This window comes from Protopterus annectens, chromosome 6.part0 (genome assembly GCF_019279795.1).
Source record: "Protopterus annectens isolate FY-2018-M chromosome 6.part0, PAN1.0, whole genome shotgun sequence".
Classification (NCBI taxonomy): domain Eukaryota; kingdom Metazoa; phylum Chordata; order Ceratodontiformes; family Protopteridae; genus Protopterus; species Protopterus annectens.
Window position 1 is genome coordinate 420,945,125 of NC_056737.1, and position 20,641 is coordinate 420,965,765.

Genomic DNA, 20,641 nt, shown 5'->3' on the forward strand with positions numbered 1-20,641 from the left:
CCAAACGCTGGGAGGACATGCAGACTCCACACAGAAGGCACTCCCAAGCCCAGCCGAGAATCGAATGGGAGAACCTTTTGCTGTGAGGTAACAACGTAAAGAGCGTTATTGCTAAGCATTGGCAGTGTTGACATGCTCTCAGCTTCACCATGAGGCTTGAACAGTGTTGTAGATGGCTGAGATGACAGAAACAGTGAAAAAAGATTATATTTTGTAACATTTAGGATATTTTAAACTTGTAAATTAACCAGAAATGGGAGAAACACATTTTGCAAACAAGGAAACGTGCAGAAACCTGTAGTAGTCCTTTTAATAGTTAAATGGGAGAAATGCTGATTATAACGCTGCGGGATACGCTGGCGGTGTATGATATAAGCGCATGAGCATAAAAAAAATGAAAATGAAATCAGGATTTTAAAGGTCCAATCAGGAATTTGTAATACCCTATTATTTTGCGGCCAAAACCGGGAAATACTGAGGAATTCGGTACAGTTGAGAGTTATGTGGGGAGGATAGCCCCCCCTGTTGCAGAGGGAAGTAGTAGTCAACAAAAACAGATAGCCATAAAGATGACAGAGTAGACTATTGAGGATAAGAAAGAACTTCTGTATTGTTGCTATTATGCAAGAGGCCCTGAATTTCCAGAGAGAAGCTGTACAAAAAGATTGAGAGAAATTAGAGGAAAGAAAAATACTTGCACAAGAATAACTGTCAGAAGCTTCAAATAAAAATGTGTGTTCATTAATACAACACATTTATGACTGAGGAAGTGCAAAAATATAAAGAACAAAATCTAGAGATATTTGAAAGTTATAAAAAAGAAATATGGACATTGGAAAGAGAGAGCCGATATGGTGCAATATTTATGCAAAGGAGAAAAAATTAATCAATACAAAGAAACAGCCCCAAAGATATTTGGAGAAATATAGGGAAAGGCATGTAGATATGGAAAATTTCACAACAGAAAAAATAAGATCACAAAGTGGGACTGTAGAACAGAATATTAGTAAAGTAGAAGTTAAAAAAAAAATAGAAGCTGAAGTTATGGAATACCTGCGAAGTGAAGGATTTAGTGTAGAAAGTCTAACACAGGTTATGTCGCAGCATGATGGAATAACGAGTCCCCAAAGTAAGCCGAAACAGGAGGAGCAGGAGACATCTGAAGAAATATGGACATCGGAAAGAAAAGGAGATTTAATATGGTGCAATATTTATGCAAAGGAGACAGCAAAACTAATCAATACAAAAAGAGCAGCACCAAAGATATTTGAAGAAAAATATAGGCAAAGACGTCCGGATATGGAAAATTTTACAGTACAAAAAATAAGAAAACAAAGAGGAAAAATAGAAAAGAGAATTAGTAATGTAGAAGTTAAAGAAATAGAAACTGAGGTTATGAATTACCTGTGAAGTGAATGATTTAGTGTAGAAAATCTAATTCTGATAACATCACAGCAGGGTAGGGCAATGAATCCCCAAATTAAGGAGAAACCAGAGGAGCAGGAAACATCTGATCGGTTGCCCTATGAAGATACTTTGGAGCCTTCCATAGGAAACCAGTGCAAAAGTCCAGTTGGAGTTGCACAGCAAGGGAAGGAACCGGAAACTGTGGCAACTTTGGCACAGGCGATGTTAAGTGATAGGCCAGTCAGTTCCCATATCAAAGAGCAACAGGTGACACAGGATGAAACTTGTGAGAATGTGGCACAGGAAGATGCTCTGGAAGTTTCTGTAGAATGCTCGCAGGAAATGGAAAACAAAAACTGCGCCTTCAGTTTAGAAGAAAATAATCTATGAGAAGCTTGATTTAATAGAGATGGATAGATATATTAAGATCAGTGCAAGAAATTGTCTACAGAAAAGCAGTAAAACACAAAAAGTTAGAAGTCTGATAAAACAAATGAACACTGTAATTAGACTGTTCATGTGATCTAACAAAAGTAAATAGGATATATTACTGGGCAGCTAAGTTAGTAATGGGTAGTCTTACCACAAAAACATAGGACATTAAGGGAAAGGAAGGGGAGAAATCAGATGCCATCATGGAAGTATCGAATAGAGAAAACTATAAAGCAATTAAGACAAGAAGTGTCACTGTTAGAAGACTATAGAAGAGGAAACAGATAAATAAAAATACTTAGAATGATAGACCTGATAAAAGCAATGTCCAGTATCAGAACGGATCAAATCTATCATGCAGTATCGCAACTAATAAATTAAAAATATCAGCACAGGCAGAAAAACTTAGATGATATGCAGATAACTATAAAGGAAAAGTACAAAATAAGTAATTTATTGATGATTCAAAATGTTTTATAGAGAATTGGGAAACAAGGCAAAAGGAATTGAAATACCACCATAAAAAGAAGAAATAAATGCGTTTTGGAGAAATATCTATGAAAATCCTGTGAAACATAGCAGAGATGCTGAATGGATAGAAGAAGTAAAAGAAAGACTAAGATGTTCAAATGTGCAGCATATGAAATGGGATGAAGTAACGGCCAGAGAGATTGAAACAGAGTTAAGAAAAGCTCCTATTTAGAAAACCCCAGGTCCAGATACAGTGCCTAACTTCTGGCTAAAAGTAACATTTAGCCATGAGTAAGAACTATTTATATGCGCACCCTGAACAGAAACCAACCTGGTTAATAGCAGGAAAAACAGTGCTCCTACTTAGAGCAAACCTGCAAGCTATCCTAAAAACTATAGACCAATAACTTGCCTTCCAACGATGTATAAACTATACACTGAAATTGATTTGACAGAGTTTATAGTCTTTTAGAAGAAAACTCACTCATGGCAATAGAACAAAAGGGTAACAAAAGAAAGTCATATGTAGTAAAGGATCATGTGTTAAAGTTATAATGGAGAACTGTAAAAAGGAGAAGAATCTAAGCATGGTATGCATAGACTACAAAAAAGCATTTGACAGTGTCCCACATTCATAGATAAGAGAGTGCTTAAAATGTATAAGATTACATTGACCATGAACCAGTGGCAGACCACTTTACAGTTAAGCCATGATAAAGGACAAATTATTATTACAGGGATAAAAATTCAAAAGGGGATATTCAGGATGACTTTGTCAATTCTGCTCTTTTGTCTTGCCCTTAACCCATTATGTTGTCTATTTAACAGATTAAGTCATGGCTCCCAGAAAACAACAAAGTGTAAAGACGTCTCATCATCTTTTTGTGGATGATTTAAAACTGTATAGTTCATCAGATGAGGAACTGGAAGCACAACTGCAAGTGGTCAATTTTTTTTCAAATGATATAAGAGTGTAATTTGGTCTTGATGAATGTGCAAAAGCACCCTTTAAAGCAGGAAAGCTGCAGCACCAAGAAAACATCAGCCTGGGACAGGAATGTCATATAAAAGAACTTGAGCAAGCGGGAGTGTATGAATATTTGAGAATTGATGAAAGATCAATAAAACATGAACATATGGGAATAAAACTTAGGAACGTTTTAGCAAACTAAAATTAATACTGAAAACCACTCTGACATCTAGCAACAAAGTCCAAGCTATAAACCAATTTGCTCTTCCTGTTCTATCTTACAGTTTGAGTGATTAACTTGCCCCAAAAGGTGTTGGATCGGTTGGACAGGAAAGCAAGAAGTATGCTTTATGCTTATCAAATTATTTATAAAAATCAGTGTATACCAAGACAATATATTAGGAGGTATGGGCCTCCTTGAAATTGATTACCTGTATAGATCTGCAGTTATAGGACTACATACATGTCTGCTGACTTCAAAAGACCCAGACAGAGTGAAAGTTTTAGTTTAAGATGACTTCCCTGCTTAGTTTAGCAGAAGCATATTGGTGTCAAATGGGAATGGAAATCAAACCAGAAGTAGATAAAGATCAGGCAGCAAATGAATATAGCAGAAAAACAAAAGAGCTTACATAGTGTGAAAGATCAGATGAGAAGGCAAGAAATGTGAAAGATGTATAAATATAGTTGCAAGTATAGAAAACTCTTGGAACAAGCTCATGTTGATCAGGATCGAATGCAGAAATGTTAAGGAGAGATGAATTTAGACCAAAAGGCGACATGTTAATATTGGCAGCCCAAGATAGTGGACTATGTACATATCGGTTTACAAAGTCCATTGAACATGTGGGAGAAACAGACAAATGTAGGTTTTGTAAAACAGAATTGGAAGCGGTCATATATCTTGTTGTTTGTAATATACTAATGGCAGAACGACTTTGTATTGAAAGGCATAGTAATGTGGCAAGATTGTTACATTGGGGATTGTGCAAACATTATGATATTGATGTAGCTGAAAAATATTGGAAACATGAGCCACAAAGCATTATAGAAAATTATGGCATTTATATCACATGGGATCACCCATTATCAACAGTTCAAAAATATTTGTGAGAAAACGAGATACAGTAGTTCATGAAAAAAAGACAAAAGTAGCATTGATTATTGAAATTGGTAAACCTAATGACATAGCATCTTGTGTACAGAGAGAGAGAGTCATAAAATACCAGGATTTGTGGGCAGAAATGAGGGTAGTATGGAAGGAGGATACCCAGAGAATTCCAATATTAGCAGGAGCAACGGTGCTTATGAAGAATTTACAGCTGTATTTAAGTACTTTATCAATACATGTAACTCTGTATGAATTGCAGGAGGAGTTATTACTGGACTTATTGCGGTGCTGTGAAGAGCACTTCTGGCTAACATCAAAGATTGAAATAATACTAATTTCAGGAACTTTAATCATATTTTAACTTAGTAATGGGGTCCATTCCTGTCATGGCATTAGAAACCCAAAAGACTAGGAGAAATTAAAAAAAACAAAAAAAAAAACAGGGTTATGATAGTGAAGAAAAGAGTGTATTCAGACAGCAGTTTCAGGACCTACTACATAAACTAGGAGAACATGAGTTGGTGTTGATAATGGGTGACCTGAATGCAAATATGGGGACTGTCTGGGTCCACATGGGTGGGGCAACAGAAGAAGTAGGTGCCATTCTAATCTTCTGTCTGGCAAATGACTTGATAGTGGCTAATACATGGTTCAGCCAGAGAGACCATCATAAGATCCCATACAAGACTGGCCAACATGCAACTCTGGCAGAGTTTCTCCTAGTATGGAAAAAAGACACTGGGGTAGAATCAGTGATTGCAAAGCCATCCCCATTGAACAGTCAGCCCACATCATTGTAAATTGTGCCACCTGTACTGAGCCAGAAGATATAACAAACCTTCCTGGCTGATAAATTCAACCCCAACTTTACCCCTTTCTCGCCCTCAACTTTCCCTCAGGAAATCGTATCAAATATAAGTCCCCCTACTATCACTAGGAAACAGGTCCTTAATGCTCTCTCTAAGATAAAAAACACTATCAATAGGCCCAGACAATATCCCAGAATTCCTTCTAAATAGCATGAAACTTGACCTATCAGTGCCTCTGGAATTGCTATATAAGTGTAGCCTCCAAACAGGTTTTATGCCTCATGAAGGGAGAATGGCAACAGTCATCCCTCTGCACAAAGGTGGGCCATGTACAGACTCTGGAAACTACAGACTCATACTTCTCACTAGTCTTATATGTAAAGCCATGGAAAGAATAATCAAGGAAATGATCAACAGAGATATAATAAACCTCCAGACACTGGACCCAACCCAGTTTGGTTTTGTCAAGGGCAGATCATGTCTACTCAACCTGGTGGACTTCTTTGAGAAGGTAACCAAGCAATGGATAAGGGGAAAAATGGTTCACACTGCCTACCGTGACCTGGCCAAGGCATTTGACACAGTACCCCACTCTGGCATTGTTGACAGACTCAAGAGGGGTAGGTACAAACTCGTATGCCACCCAGTGGATAGCCAACTGGCTCACAGACAGGAACCAGGTAGTTAGAAATGGGGAGTCCACCTCTACAAAGAGACCAGTCGCAAGAGGAGTCCCTCAGGGATCAGTCCTTGGAATGCTTCTTTTTGGCGTTTACTTCTCAGAAGTCAAGGAAAATGGTAGTGGCCTCTGGCTGACTAAATTTGCTGATGATTACAAATTAGGAGCTTTCATTGAATCCCACACTGACACAAATGTTCTCCAGCAGGGGCTGACACAGACAAACAGCTGGTGTCAGAGCCATGGACTAAAACTAAATGCCAAGAAATTAATAATAGTATCCTTTGGGAAGTCATCCATCTCTGGGAACTGTCATATTGACAACACACCCCTTCGAGCTCACCCAGTAGTCAGAGACTTAGGGACACACACAGATAATAATCTAGCCTTTGATCATTACATGTCTAGAGTCATGAGGAAATCATTCTTTGTTGTGCAAATTATAAACAAAGGTATGACATCTAAGTCCAAGGAAGTCATTGTGCCACTGTATTTGGCATTCATCAGACCTATCCTTGAGTACAATGCCCCCTTTGATATGTACCTAACCAGGCATATCCAACAATTGGAATGTCCATAGAGGTTCCTCACTAAAAGAATACAGGGCGTAAGTAAAATGTCCTATGCAGACCACCTCATGGCCCTATCCCTCTATTCTGTCTCTTACATGCTTTTGAGATATGTATGCCTGGCATACAGGGCATTGTCAGACCCCACTCTGATGAACCTCCTGTATATCCACAAAACAAACAGCACCAGAATTACCTATTTTTAAGACTTAAACCTTGCCTGTGATATAAATAGGACCTGCTGGAGAGACAGGTATGTATCCCAGAGACTACTCCATCTATGGAACAGGCTCCCCATTCATGTAAAGCAGAGTTCCTCCCTAACCCAATTCAAGTGCAACTTGGACAATTGGATGGGGAACAGGAAACTCATCCCTGGTTTGGCACCTATGTCCCTAATGGACATAGGTAACCTATAAATGGTTCATATCCCAGGCCCCTGCATACACTTATCAAGGGTATCAGAACTTGTCAGAGATTTGGGATGCATGGCTAGGCTTAAAAAGGCCCTTGTGGTCATTAGCCTAGTGAATGCCTATGAACCTATAAACCACTGGTTATTACGATAATCTGCAAGCAGTGGTTAGGCAAGGCTCTAGGGTCAAAAGAGACTAAGCTGAAGACCTGAAAGTTGATTGGATAGAAAGTACAAAAGTTGAGGGAATTACTCAGGGCTCTAGCACCTCAGGAATAGGAGGCACTTAAAGCTACTGCTCCACAGCAGTACACTAGAGATTACCTTTGTGATATTCTTTTATTACTTAGCTAACTGCTATACTGTTACTGCACTTATCTGTAGCTTTTACAGTTACTGCATTTGGATCCATTGAGTTAGACAACCCATTGTTCATTGTTTTTGCTAGCTAGGTAGAGACTACATTGGCATCTAGGGTAAGCTGTTTGGTTAAATTTGCCACTATTTCTGATATCCTTATTTATCCTACATAGTCTAACTTTTACATTTATGTTTTGTGTTTGACAGCTACGATAGTCATAGCTAATTCTTTTATCTTTTAGCCATATCCTAGTTTTTACTTTTTTCCAGCCCAGTCAGTTATCCTCTTCTGTTTTGTACCAAAAGTTATTAACTTATAATACACTCTTTCATCTGCACTGGCCAGTGTGGAATCTCACACCAACAACAGAAAAAATGGGAAAATAATGTCCTATATCAACAAATTCTATATTATAACATCACCACTTAATGCCTCAGCTGATGTCTTCAAGAGTAAAGCACACAAAAATGAGCCCATTATTATACACCAATAACAATTAAAAACATAATTAAGTCAAACTATTCCCACTACATTCATTATTAAGCCCATAAATGGCCAACATACCAAATTTTAAAGTAAGTATGGTTTCTTCTTTTTTTAAAAAAGTCATTGTTGAACAACTTTATCATTACCCTGATATTGTTCAAAATGGTAACTTGTATATTTTTCTCACCTTTACAGTATTAATTCAAATGCCTAGTCACTGGATTAGTTATTTTACTATTCCTAAGATCCCAGAAATGCTCTTGTAACCTAACCTTAAATTTACTACTGGTCTATCTGATACAACCTAAATCATGCTTACATTTTAATGCATAAATATCTTTATCAGCATAACGTGAAATAATTCAGAATCTGTAACTTTATGGGGCAAAAGAACATATAGAACACCCTGCACAAGGGAAGGTGCCTACTTTGCTACTTAAAGTACGAATGATAAAAATAAATACTCTTTTGTTTCTTATAATTACTTTTCTCTAAATTCTTTAGGTTTCTCCCTATTTTACAGGAAAAACATAACTTAATTTGGAAGTATCTTCTCTAACTCACATCTGGCTTCAGAAAATTCCATTCTTCACTTACTACATGAATAAGTTTATTAATAACATTATTAAACTCAATGACAAAAAACAGACTTTGTCATTTCTACTAATATTATCATACGTATAGACTCTCACTCAACTGTTTCCCCTGCTGTAGCTATTTTGATAGCACTAGGGATTTTGAGGCAGTGTAGTAACTGCCTCATGCTTACCGAAAACTGTCTATTGCTACCTCAAAATGATTCACTATGTGAGAAGTGTAAGTATTTGCTTAACTTGGAGGCTACCTTCTCACCCTGGAACACATTCGGTAAGCAGAACATAACATACGCACTCATCACAGAGCACTTCCACTAAACCAACTTACACGTGACGTTGTTAAGAGAAAACTGCCTAAGCCTATCAGGCTAAAGATTAAGAAATCTCAGACATTCGTTTACACAGCAGCATGCACACACACACATTCCCCCTTCACACCTACACATAGGGTGCATACCTCTAAGAATCACAATGGTGCAAACTGCAAGCCCTTATGGCCAACTGAGACTGCATCAAACCATGGAAATACAAACTGCTCTGAACAGAATTGTTTGGTTTATCCAACAAAATCATAAATTAAAGCATCACTGTATTACTTTGCATAAGGTTGGGTTTTGCTAGCAGAACAACTTTGTTGTACTATGTAGTGTTTTAATGTTTAAGGCTGGAGCATTGCCATTCTTTAGCACAGACCCTATTTTCAGAATTATTTCTAGAACATTGAAATGTTAGCGTTTTCCCTTACTTCTGCAAACCACTCATTAGTCTGTAGTTATAAAGCTTTTTATATCTGTGGTCTTCTTTTATGGTAGTGCTATCTAGATTCTGTTAGGTATTTATCAACAGTGTATCCATTGCATTGGTTAGTGTTACAGGAGATGAAATGTTGATTTTAAATTGTAGTTTATACTTTTATTAATTAACAGAACTGTAACAGAGTAAACTTCACTTTGGTCTGTTCTGAAGTTTTTTGTTTTGTTTTTGTGCTAGACATTGCTCTAGTTTGGACCATTCCTGTTACTAAGTAAGAGGTCTACACAAGTACATTGCCAATATTTGAATTTCACTATATGGTTATGTACGCTGAATGAAATTTTACTGGCCTCGGCTGATGTCTAGTAATTTAGTATAATGAGGACTCTTCTAGATGGTTACTGTTTTAAGCAATACATCACAGTACCCAGACTCATTACTAGTAGTGGCAAACTAACTTTGATGCTGCTCTTTTAGATGGGTATTTGGAGGTCGGTCAGGTAGTTGTCATTTATGCTTTAAGAATAATTAAATGTAGTTGTATTTTTATCCTACCACTCTGCATCTTAGACACCTCTATTTAAAAAGCCTGCTATTTCAACACTGGGTTTCTTTGAGAATGCCATCTATCACTATGGTTACATTCTGAGCAGATATTTCTTTATTCTTCCTGTAAACATGGCCATAGTAGGTAAGGATAGATGAGCAGAATGAAGTACAGTAGTGCAAACTGCTAATGAAATATGTCAGTAGAATGGAGTTTTAAATGGTTTTTGTCTTTTAAAGCAGGTAGAAGTGTCTGAAAAAGTCAAGAGCCCAGCACCCAGGTTCCAAATTGACAGCTTATCAGACGCAATATCATTTGTAAGTTTCTAACTCTCCTTTGCCATCTGCTTTATTTAAAATATTAATGCATCTTTTTGTTTAGCACTTTTATTTCCACTGCTTTAAAAATTTCAGATTCCAGGGCATGCCCATGTTGAATTGTTTATCCTTTAACAAGACTAATTTAAAACTAAATGTTTAGCCACCTGTCGTTTCTGCTCTCTGCCAAATAGTGATGCGCATCTATTTAGAGATTTTTTTTTTATTTTAATAAAAACTGTTCTAGAATGTGTAATGCTTGCCACACTTGGAAAGCTATTAGTACTTTTGCTGTAGTAGAAATTTCTTAATACTAAAAAACTAGTAAGCAGCTAAATAAAGGGGTAGATATGTTCATTAATCACTCACTGATTGAAACATAAGTCTTTGAATTTAGTTTAGAGATAGAAGAGTGAAGGAAGTTTATGGAAGACTAGTTTGTGGATTTACATGCAAGTGCTGCTTTTTATGGATCCATTCAGGCTCTGCAGATGCCTTTTTGTGATACATATTCAGAATCTACTGCCTTCCCTCACAGCTCCTCACTGTTCTCCATAACCTCACTTTCAGTGATTAGATTCTTATGACAGGAAAAAGAATGTGTAGTATGTGCAGCTTCTAATTTTGAGACATTGTGCATAGAACATTATCAGCAGCTTCTAATTTTGAGGCAGTGTGCATTTTTAATTCCTACATGGACTACTTTTGTTAACAGTATATCCTTACAAATGACAGGACTTTAGTAACAAGATCCTTCCTTGATGAGTCCCTCACTTGGATTTATCTACTCCATAAATCAAAAATTTACATTTTTTGGCATTTCCTGCACTCAAGAGAAGTGTATGATTATGTGATGATGCACAGTGTAAAGCCACTATGTAAAGATGTCCTCAAAAATTTTTTTTTTTACCTTGCACAGTTTGGATCTTAGTCATTACTAAGCCTATAAAATGGTTTTGACTTTGTATGACATTTGATTTTTCATAGATGGAAATTTAGAATTTAATAAGAACAGAGGAAAAAGGCTAATCTGACAGATGGGGAGGGCTGCTGTGTCACTGCCTAAAAGGGTGCTAGCGTTACAACTAAGAATCTTCCTGGGAAGTAGTCACCACCATTGCCTCCACATCCTAGGTCCACTGCTTCTGAGGTCTCTCATTGCATTGAGCAGACCAGTTATGTTATTGAGGATGTATTTTTAATCTGGCCCTCCCCATTTCTGAAAGGGATGTGAGGTCTGCAGAGGTGCACCTTGTCTCTCTCCCTGGGGAATGCATCCTGATATGTTAGTGCTGCCTTTCCTGTTTTGATTTCATTCATCCTGCCTGTGACCAAAGGATTCTTTTGAGTCATCACAGATGTGAAGTAAGGGCTATGGATGCTTCTGTTATGGGCTGTTCCATCAACCCATCAGGACTGGTTGACTTAGTCAGTGAAAAATCTGAGTGAGTCCATGCCAAATTTAGGTACAAAAGATGGGTGCTTATCTGGCTTTTGCTGTGATGCCGAGTTATGGTTACAAAGATGTCCTCCTGTATCACTGTTGCACTATTATTTACTATAAGGATCCCCTGGCCAAGGTAGCCCAATGTTCAGCCAGTATACCAAAGCATTGTGATCTTGTATGCACCGTATGTCACTCATATGCCCCCCACACAGGACATAGGCCATGGAAGTGATATATGGATGCAGTTGCCCAGGATTTCTTTGCTGCCAATCCAAAATCCATTATTGCTTGTTGGTTAGAGCACCTTTTTGCTGTGCTGAATATTTAGCCATCAGATAAGTGCCCTGTTGGAGTTTTTTTTTATTTTCTTACTGTTATCTGCCTGTCAGGTGCCAGGATCTGCCACATAACCCATGCACTCAGGCCACTCCACATCAAGTACAAATATGACTCAGTCATTGTCTATGTTGGTGTAAACGACCTGAGACATACCTCCCTGAACTACATGAAAAGAGACATGAGGAGTTCTCCGATCTTGTAATCTAGGCATAAATGACCCTAGCTCTGAGTAGCTTCCTACCTTCGCCCAGAATGATACCGCATTACACGGAAAAAATGATTGACTTCAACAATTGGCTAAGCTTCTGGTGTCATTCCAAGGGGATCCAGTATCTGTCTGCCTGGGATGACAAGGTCAACAGGCCACGATGCTTTGCCAGAGATGGCCTGCACCTCTCACCCCTGGGATTCTGGATACTGGCTAAGGCTCTTGCCACCACTATAGTGCCTTTTTTAGGCAAAGTTCAAATGACAAACCCACCACTGTAATAGATACAGGCAAGAAAAAACTGAGGGTAATGCTACTCAGTGCTAGAAGTCTAAAGCTCAAAATGCATTCACTCAAGGCACTCCTTAAAATGAAGAACATCGATATATGTGCAGTGACTGAAACCTGGTTCAAGGCTCCAGAGAGCACCCCTGCATTACCAGGATACAACTCATACCATACCTTTCGGCCATCTAACCAGGACCAGAACACCAAGGGCGGAGGAGTGTCCATATTCATTAAGGATACCCATACCTCCAGGCTAGTTGCCCAACATAATGTATCCGAAATTATCCAAGTGCAGCTAATTCTGGGCAAAACTGCAATCATTGTTGGAGCTTGCTACAGATTCCCCACCATGCCCAAGGATTCCCACTCCTGTTTTCTTGATATACTGGAAAATATTAGGGTTCAACCAAACACATTAATAATGGATGATTTCAACTACCCCTCTATTAACTGGGAAAACTACTCATGTACCAACTCCTTCACTCAACGCTTTCTAGAATTCATAAGCTCCAATGCTCTGGATCAACTTATCCACACCCCCACCAGGGGCAATAATATCCTAGACGTAGTCATTACCAACATGAGTGACCGGTGTTCCACAACCTGAAGTCAACTCCTCGGTCAGATCTGACCATAAGCTAATCACCATAGATATCCACATCCCACCCCCACCCCACATTAAGGAAACCACCGTAAAAAAAATTCTCCAAAGCCAACTTCGTGCTTCTTAAGATAGAAGTGGCAAACTTCACGACACCCATGCAGATGGACAATACAGTTACGACTGCCAAACCTTATACAAATGCACTCTATATGCACTTACATGAGTGCATGGAATGTGCTATCCCTGGCAGAACCAAGATGCTATCCTCCAAAAAAAGGAAGCCAATCTGGTGGTTCCCTTCTATAAACAAACTCTATATCAGAAGGAAGAAACTGTTGCAAAAGAGAGTAAAATCCCATGAGTGGAGGAGCTCCCTAGTCAGCCTCAGTAAGAGGCTGAGATCCCTCATAAAATTTTCCAAAGCCAGCTATGAAAACAAGATTGCCACTGAGTCTAAGGACAACCACAAAGCATTCTATAGCTATATCAAGAATTTCAGTGGCAACACCCAGATATGCTCTGAGTTACAGCACAATGGCATGAAAATTACGGAACCAACTGATATCGCCAGTATCCTGGCTGATAGGTTCAGTGCCAACTTTACCCCCCTCACCCCCTAAAGTGCCCATATCCATACCCAAAGAATATAGTGCCCCTGCAATCACAACTGAGCAGGTAAAAACTGCGCTCACCAAAGCCAAGAAACACAGCATCCATGGGACACATCCCAGGCTGCGTTCTACATGAACTTTAGAATGAACTGGCCCCCACCTAAGCACTGTGTTCAATCACAGTCTCACTTCAGGCTTTGTACCCACTGAATGGTGCACAGCAACAGTTATACTACTCCACAAAGGGGGAGCCACCAAGGACCCCGGAAACTTTCTCCCTATTAGCCTGGTTTGCAAGGCCATGGAACGTATCATCATGGAACTCATAAACAAGACATTGGTGACCTCCAAACTCTGGACCCCACCCAGTTCGGGTTTGTGAAGGGCAGATCATGCCTCCTGAACCTGATCATCCTCTTTGAAACAGTCACCAAAGTCGTAGACGAGGGTAAGACGGTTCACACAGCCTATCTTGACCTCACCAAGGCTTTCGACACCATCCCCCATTCTGGAATCATAGATAAACTCACTAAACTGGGTATAAATCCATATGTCACAAGATGGGTTGCCAACTGGCTCACTGACGGAACCCACACTGTAAAAGTTGCCATCTCCAAATTTGGCTTCAAACCTGTGACAAGTGGAGGACCATAGGGTTCAGTTTTGGGTCTTCTCCTGTTTGGTATCTACTTCTCTGAAGTACAGGCTAACACAGAGGGCCTCTGGCTGATGAAGTTTGCAGATGACTGCAAATTAGGTGCCATACTTGAGTCCCCAAATGATGTGGACATCCTACAGAAGAGCCTCACTGAGACTGATGACTGGTGTCAGAGGCACGGCTTCAAGCTCAGTGCCAAAAAGTGCATTGTCATCCCCTGTGGTAAAAACTTGGTACCCATGAACTACGACATGAGCGGCAGTCCACTTAATGCCAAAGGTGTGATAAGAGACCTTGAGGCTGAGGTGGACAGTAGTCTCTCCTTTAATAATCACATCACCACAGTAGTCAGGAAATCCTTCTACGTGGCACAGCTCATCATGAAATGGTTCTCATCCAGGAAAAAAGAGGTCATTGTTCCCCTCTACTAGACTGATTATTGAATGCAACGCCCCTTTTGGAATGTACCTCACAAGACATCTGCAACAGCTGAAAAGGCCACAAAAATACTTCACAAAGAGGATTATGGGACTCAAACAGATGCCCTATGCTGACTGTCTCAAAAAACTCCAGCTTTACTCCGTAGCATATTGCCTACTCCGTTATCCTCTTTTACTACCCCAGGCTTTTCTTTGGATCTGAAGTATGCTTACCTTCATATCCCTATTCACCCTCTTTTCAGGAAGTTTTTTACTTTTCTGTGTTTCTTCCTTTCATTTGCAGTATCCTGCTTTGCCCTGTGGCCTCTCTACTGCCCCAAGGGTATTCATAGAATGCCTAGCTCCTGTGATTGCCTTCTGCAGTCTCCAAGGAATTCAGATTTTACCTTATCTAGATGACCTGTTGCTTCAAGCACCTTCTCCCAGTCAACTGTTATCTGAAGTTTACCATCTCTCTTCTTCAAAGTCTGGGGTTCACTATCAACTTCAAAAAAAGTCTGAACTGACTCCTCTCTGGATCATGTGTATCTGGGATGCAGGATTCAAACAGTGCCAGTGTTGACTTCTCTTCCACCTCCAAAAGTTTTCTCATTGATAGCATTCCTTTTGTCTGTTCTTTCTATGACTGCCATTCCAGCCAGAGAGTTTCTTCAGGCCCTGGGATTCACAGCCTCTTCTATTCAGTACTTGCTCTCCTGCCAGACTGCACATGCAGAATACCTCAAGTTGGTTTGGCTGTAGCATTGCCATCCTCTGGATTTCAGTCTATATCTCCTTCCTTGTCTAAAGAAGGATTTTGAGTGATGGAGTCAACAGTTTGCTCTCAAGTCAGGCCTGCCCTATCAGCTGCCAGTCCCTTTTCAAGAACTGTTCACTAATGCCTCAGACATGGGGTGGGGTGTCATGTGGTCACCTGAAAGTTCAGGGTCTCTGCTCCCTCCGCCAAACAGAAGTCAGAGCATGTCAACATCAAAGAGATAAGAGCTCTGATTCTGGCCCTTCAGGCTTTTCACCACATGTTCTCTCCCCTTAAAGGTGTACACAGACAGCACTACAGTGATGTGGTATGTCAGCAGGCAGGGAAGCACAAAATCTTACCTCCTCTGCAGGACGGCTATTCAGTCTTGGGAGATGGCTCTCAGTTATCAGGTAACTCTTCAGGCAGTATACATTCCTTCAGAACACAGTCTAATGGCGGTCTCTCTGAGCAGGTCCAAACCACAGGCTCATGTATGGATGGTTCAAAGAGATGTGTTTCTGGGCATTGTCCATTCCTGGATTATTGCTTAGGTATATATTTTTGCCTCCCCTCTGAACAGACAGCTCCCTCTCTTCTATTCCAGTGTGCCATGCAAACTGGGATGGGAAATCGATGCCCTTTCTTTGCCATGCGATCTCGCGTGGAAGATGGACACCATTTATTCTCCTTGGAAGGAGATGTTTCTTTATGCTTTACTCCTCCTCCTCTTCCAAGAGTCCTGCAGAAGATTTACCTGGACTTCCCAAATATTTTGTGCTAGAGATTCCCTTTTGGCCAGGACAGCACTGACTCCCCCTCTTGATGCTTCTGGACAGGGGCAGTCACCACAAGTTACCTCACCAGTTGGATCTTCTCACATAGGACAAAGGGGCCTGTCATCCATCCTTACTTGTCCACTCTTTGGCTGACAGTGTGGACGATAGGGTTTTGAGCCCTTTTGGGCAGCTCTTTTCTTTGGATAAAACTAAGGCCATTTGTAAGTCTGACCAACTTTTTCTTTTCTTTCATCCCAAGACATTGGATTTGGCTGTTTCTAAGCAAACCATCTCCTCCTGGATATCTAAGGTCATTTTTTTTCTTATTCTTTTCATGGCAACTCTTTGTCTACTTCTGTTAGACCTCATTCCACTAGTGTTGTTGCCTCTTCTGGTGCTTTCTTCAAGGGGTTGGACACCAGTTCTATCACTGAAGCTGCTACTTGGTCTTCACTGCATACCTTTACTAAGCATTGTAAGTTAGATATTGTTTCTAGAGGCAGAACAGGTTTTGCTAGAACCATGTTGTATGGGTTTGTTACGGGCTGTTCTCAGCCTTCCACACTATTCTGTTTCTTGAGCTTTTTTTACTCTCCCTATAGTAAAGAATAGTGCAACAGTAATAATAAAGGACACAGTACAGTTGTGTAAAATCTTACCATAACAGTAGATGTCCTTCTCTTCTATTGAAGTATTCACTTCTTCCCTCCAACCCCCTCTGATTTATTATGTTTTTGTTTTGGATTTCCTTCTGGCTGAGGGTCTCCTGTTTTTCTTCTGCATTTTCTCCTTCTGGATGCGCATGGACTCCTTTGTCCTGTGGAGACTGTTCTCTATTGGGCAGTTCAGTTCTGGGTAGCTGCATCTGCAGGTCACTTTTATACACTACGTTCTGTGCGTGGAGCATATGTGTGATGTACAGCACATACAGGATCGTAAGGATTTGGTATACCGGCTGAACATTGGCTGCCTTGGAGGGAGATCGCTATAATAAAGAATACTGCGACAGTGAAGAGAAGGGGATCTACTGCTATGGTAAGATTTTACACAACTGTACTTTTCATTTGTATAGATTTCAGTTTGATGTCAGTGCATAGCCTGGCATAGACTCGTCACCATTAAACATTATCCATGACACACTGACATATTGCCTTTGCTGGCCTAGTTTACTGCATATGCATATTAAACCTCTGAACACTGTGATACATATCCCAGCATTGGGAAGTTCTCAGGGCTTCCTCCCAGTTAATTAGTTAAGGGAGTCAGACATGGGGGCTTCATTTCTGAGACAAAGCTTTGGATTCTTAGAACTCTTCTAACTTCTCATGGAGTGCTGTGTCCTTTTAGGGAGGCTATGGGGTTTAGTATTTTGCTTCCACCTGGGCCTAGTGTGAGTATGGGGGCACCCACTTTGGGTGTTGTGGTCATCCCTCCCATGGAGATATTTTTTGTTGTTATCACACAAGCCTAGAAGAATACTTTGTTACTGCCTTCAGGAAGGTGGATGTCCATTATTGCCTTCTGGCAGACTGGAATGATACTTTCTCACATACCAAGGCTAACATCTCTGTGTCTTTAGGGAAGTGGCTTAATGATTCACTGAGACTTACATACTTACATACTTCCTGCACAGATGACTTGTTAGAGTAGCCCAGGAGGGAGACAAAGCTGGCAAGAATGCATGTTGCTCAGCTATGTCAGAGTTTATAAATCTTATTCTTAGATCTCACCTGTTGAAGATGCAAGGCTTTGGGGTCCTTGCTGCATGTCCTTCCTTAAATCTGAGGTTGGAAAAGGAGGTGTATTTTAGATGTATTAGGAGGTATTTTTATACCGTCCTCCTCAAGGGGAAGGCAGCGCTCTGAAAGTCGGGGACCCACCTCTATTCCTATTAAATCTGCGGTTGGGGAAGATTTTGCCTTCATCCTCAAAATTGGTCATTTTCTTTCAACACCACCTTTTTTAATGCACGCTATTTGCAGTGGATATATTTACTAGGACAGAGAGGGCAAGCTTTTATAGGTTCATTGGTAAGTACTAGGCTAGCTGCCCTTACAGGCCATTTTAAGCCTAGCCAATTCCCCTTTTTGTGCTCAAAATAACCTGTCTATTTTGGCTATAGATTAGCCTTACCCATCCCATGGATGTTAATTCTATATTACTTCAATAAGAATAACTGGGATATCATAGATAATTTGAGGGATCAATGCATGGGATAAAGCATTTAGGAGCTGCCTCTGTCCATTAGTAGTACAGGGAGCAGTCCTGGGGTAAATATTCTGTTTCCCTTCCATAGATCTAAGTTGTACTTGAATATGGACATGAATAATCTTTGTTTTATGTGGATAGAGAGTCTGTTCCACAGCAACAGTATCCCCTGTAAGATACACCTGTCCCTCCAAACTGTTCCGTTGATGTTGCAGAAGAGTTTTAGATCCCGAGGCCAAGTATTTTTGATGCCATTTGACTTGCTGATGTGTAGTAAATCCATCAGTAATGGGTCAGAGGATGCTTTGTATGCCAGACACAGGTCACCTCTTAGCAGTCTGGAATTCTGAGTATAGTGACAGGGCTTTGAGTTGGTCCATGTAGGACATGTTGTTTAGGCCTTGTATCCTTTCAGTAAGATATCTCTATGGGGCGTTCCAGGTGCATATTTCTGGACAGATACATGCCAAAGAGGGGACATTATATTCAATGATTGGCCTAGTGAGCCCTTTACTGAGGGAAGAGTAAAGTTGGACAGTGACAGCCCTAGATCTAGATACAATCCCTTTGTTTGTAAACTGTGCAGTATTGAAGGACTTTCTTATAACAGTAGACACATTGGTTAAAAGTGACTGTCCTGATTAAGTTCCCAAATCCTGAACAACTGGGTCAACTATGAAGTGTGTATTGTCAGTGTAGCAGTTCCCTGGGGTAGATGACCCCCAAAGGTTACAATAATGCATTTTTGGCATTTAGTATGAGGCCACAATTTTGGCACCAGTTATTTGTTTGAGACAACCCTTCCTGCAGGTTGGCCATGTCATTTGGGGATTCAGTGACTGCTCCTAGCTTACAGTCATATACAGATTTGTCAGCCAGAACCCTGTTGATCATAGTTCATAGAAATTCCAGATGTTCTTCGTGTTTCACTGTTGCAGTCATCACATTTGGGTTATCCCTGCCAGGGTAGCCCACGGCCGGCGCGAATACCAGAGGCTTAGTATTCCTGCATTGGTTGCTGTCTCTTCAAGACTGACATCAGGTCATCAGTAGTATAAGTAAGGCAGCCGATCAGTCTTTCTTGCCGTGGAGCCCAAAATAGAAGCAGTTCGCACGAGTCCCAGTCAGCCGCTACCTGAGTTTCATCTACTGAATTGAAGTTGAAGTCTTCTAAAGCTAAGTACCCCGTTAGGGATCCTTTTTTCTTGCACTAACCGATGTCAGAAAAAGTTAATACTTGTCTCGCCTGTGGAAAGCAAATACCACACCGAGAATTTTATTCTTACTGCGTCACTTGTTTAGGTTCATACCACGACGTCCTCTGTTGTCTCTTCTGTGCTTTGTTCAATGCCAGAACTATCCGTCATCGGGCCCTTATTATAGCTATATATTTTTGCTTACAGTCCTCGAATTCCGATATGGCTTCAGTAAGCCATCCGACAGCAGATCTTCATAATAAATGTAAAGATAAAGACAGAGACAGACTGCACAGGTCCAAACTTAGCGACAACTCTTCTGTTAAGCTAGTCATCAGTTCTCAGTTCCTCAGTGAGGCTGTTTCGCAGCCCCTGATGCCCGCTTCTGTGGATTCACAGGCTGCTACTGAGACCTTTTCAGAGTCCGGTATGCCGCAAAACTCTTCTTCAACTAAGGATCCTACGGTTGTCTCCCTCTTGCGTGGGTCCGGAGCCACTGAGCAGGCACCGGCTTCCGAGGAAGTCTTTCACACTACCAATTCTCAACACAAACCGACATCTTCTTTCGTGACTACCGTTCTTTTGAAAACGGCAGAGTTTCTTAGGCCCAGGGTACAAACCACACCCAAAACACTGACGCCTCAATCTCAGGCACCTGCTTCCTTGCCTCAGTCTCAAATGCTTAACATGGTGGAAGGCCTTATCATGCTGATCAGGGGAAGCCAAGCTACCCCCTCCAAAAGGAAAAGAGATCTGTCCCATGTAGTTTTGTCTGAACTAGAGTCAGATGACCCTGATGCATCTGAATATAAAGACATGCAACCCCTCTCTACTTATGAGGATTTTGATGCAGAGGATTCCATCCCTTCAGCCTCTCTCCCAGAGGATTTTTTCTTGAAAACCGTTCATACCTTAAGGGAGCATTTCCAATGGGAGAGTCAAGACTACCCTCAGTCTAAAAAGAGACTTAGGGAATTCTTAGATCTTAGCTCCACAGACCCTTGGCCATCTCCCCAGTCCCGGATGTTGTTGAGGATGTTTTCCTGGAATCTAGATTGACTCCTGACACCCTCCCTCCTGCATCCAGAAAACCAGACGGGTACTATAGAGTCCCTGACTCTCTCAAATTTCTTTTTAAAAATCTTACTGCTAACCCTGAGGTAATTTCTCAAGGGCCTAAAGCGATTAAAGCAACCTCTGCTAA

General features: G+C 40.6%; 1 protein-coding gene across 1 annotated transcript in view; it reads left to right on the top strand.

The window, feature by feature from the left end:
* The window catches only part of PACS2 (phosphofurin acidic cluster sorting protein 2), a 1,734,969-nt gene that overhangs the window by 785,013 nt on the left and 929,315 nt on the right, over nt 1-20,641 (top strand). Inside the window, exon 12 of the mRNA XM_044073533.1 lies at nt 9,846-9,923. Coding sequence (XP_043929468.1) covers nt 9,846-9,923 — 78 coding nt within the window. The remainder of the gene's footprint in view (nt 1-9,845; nt 9,924-20,641) is intronic.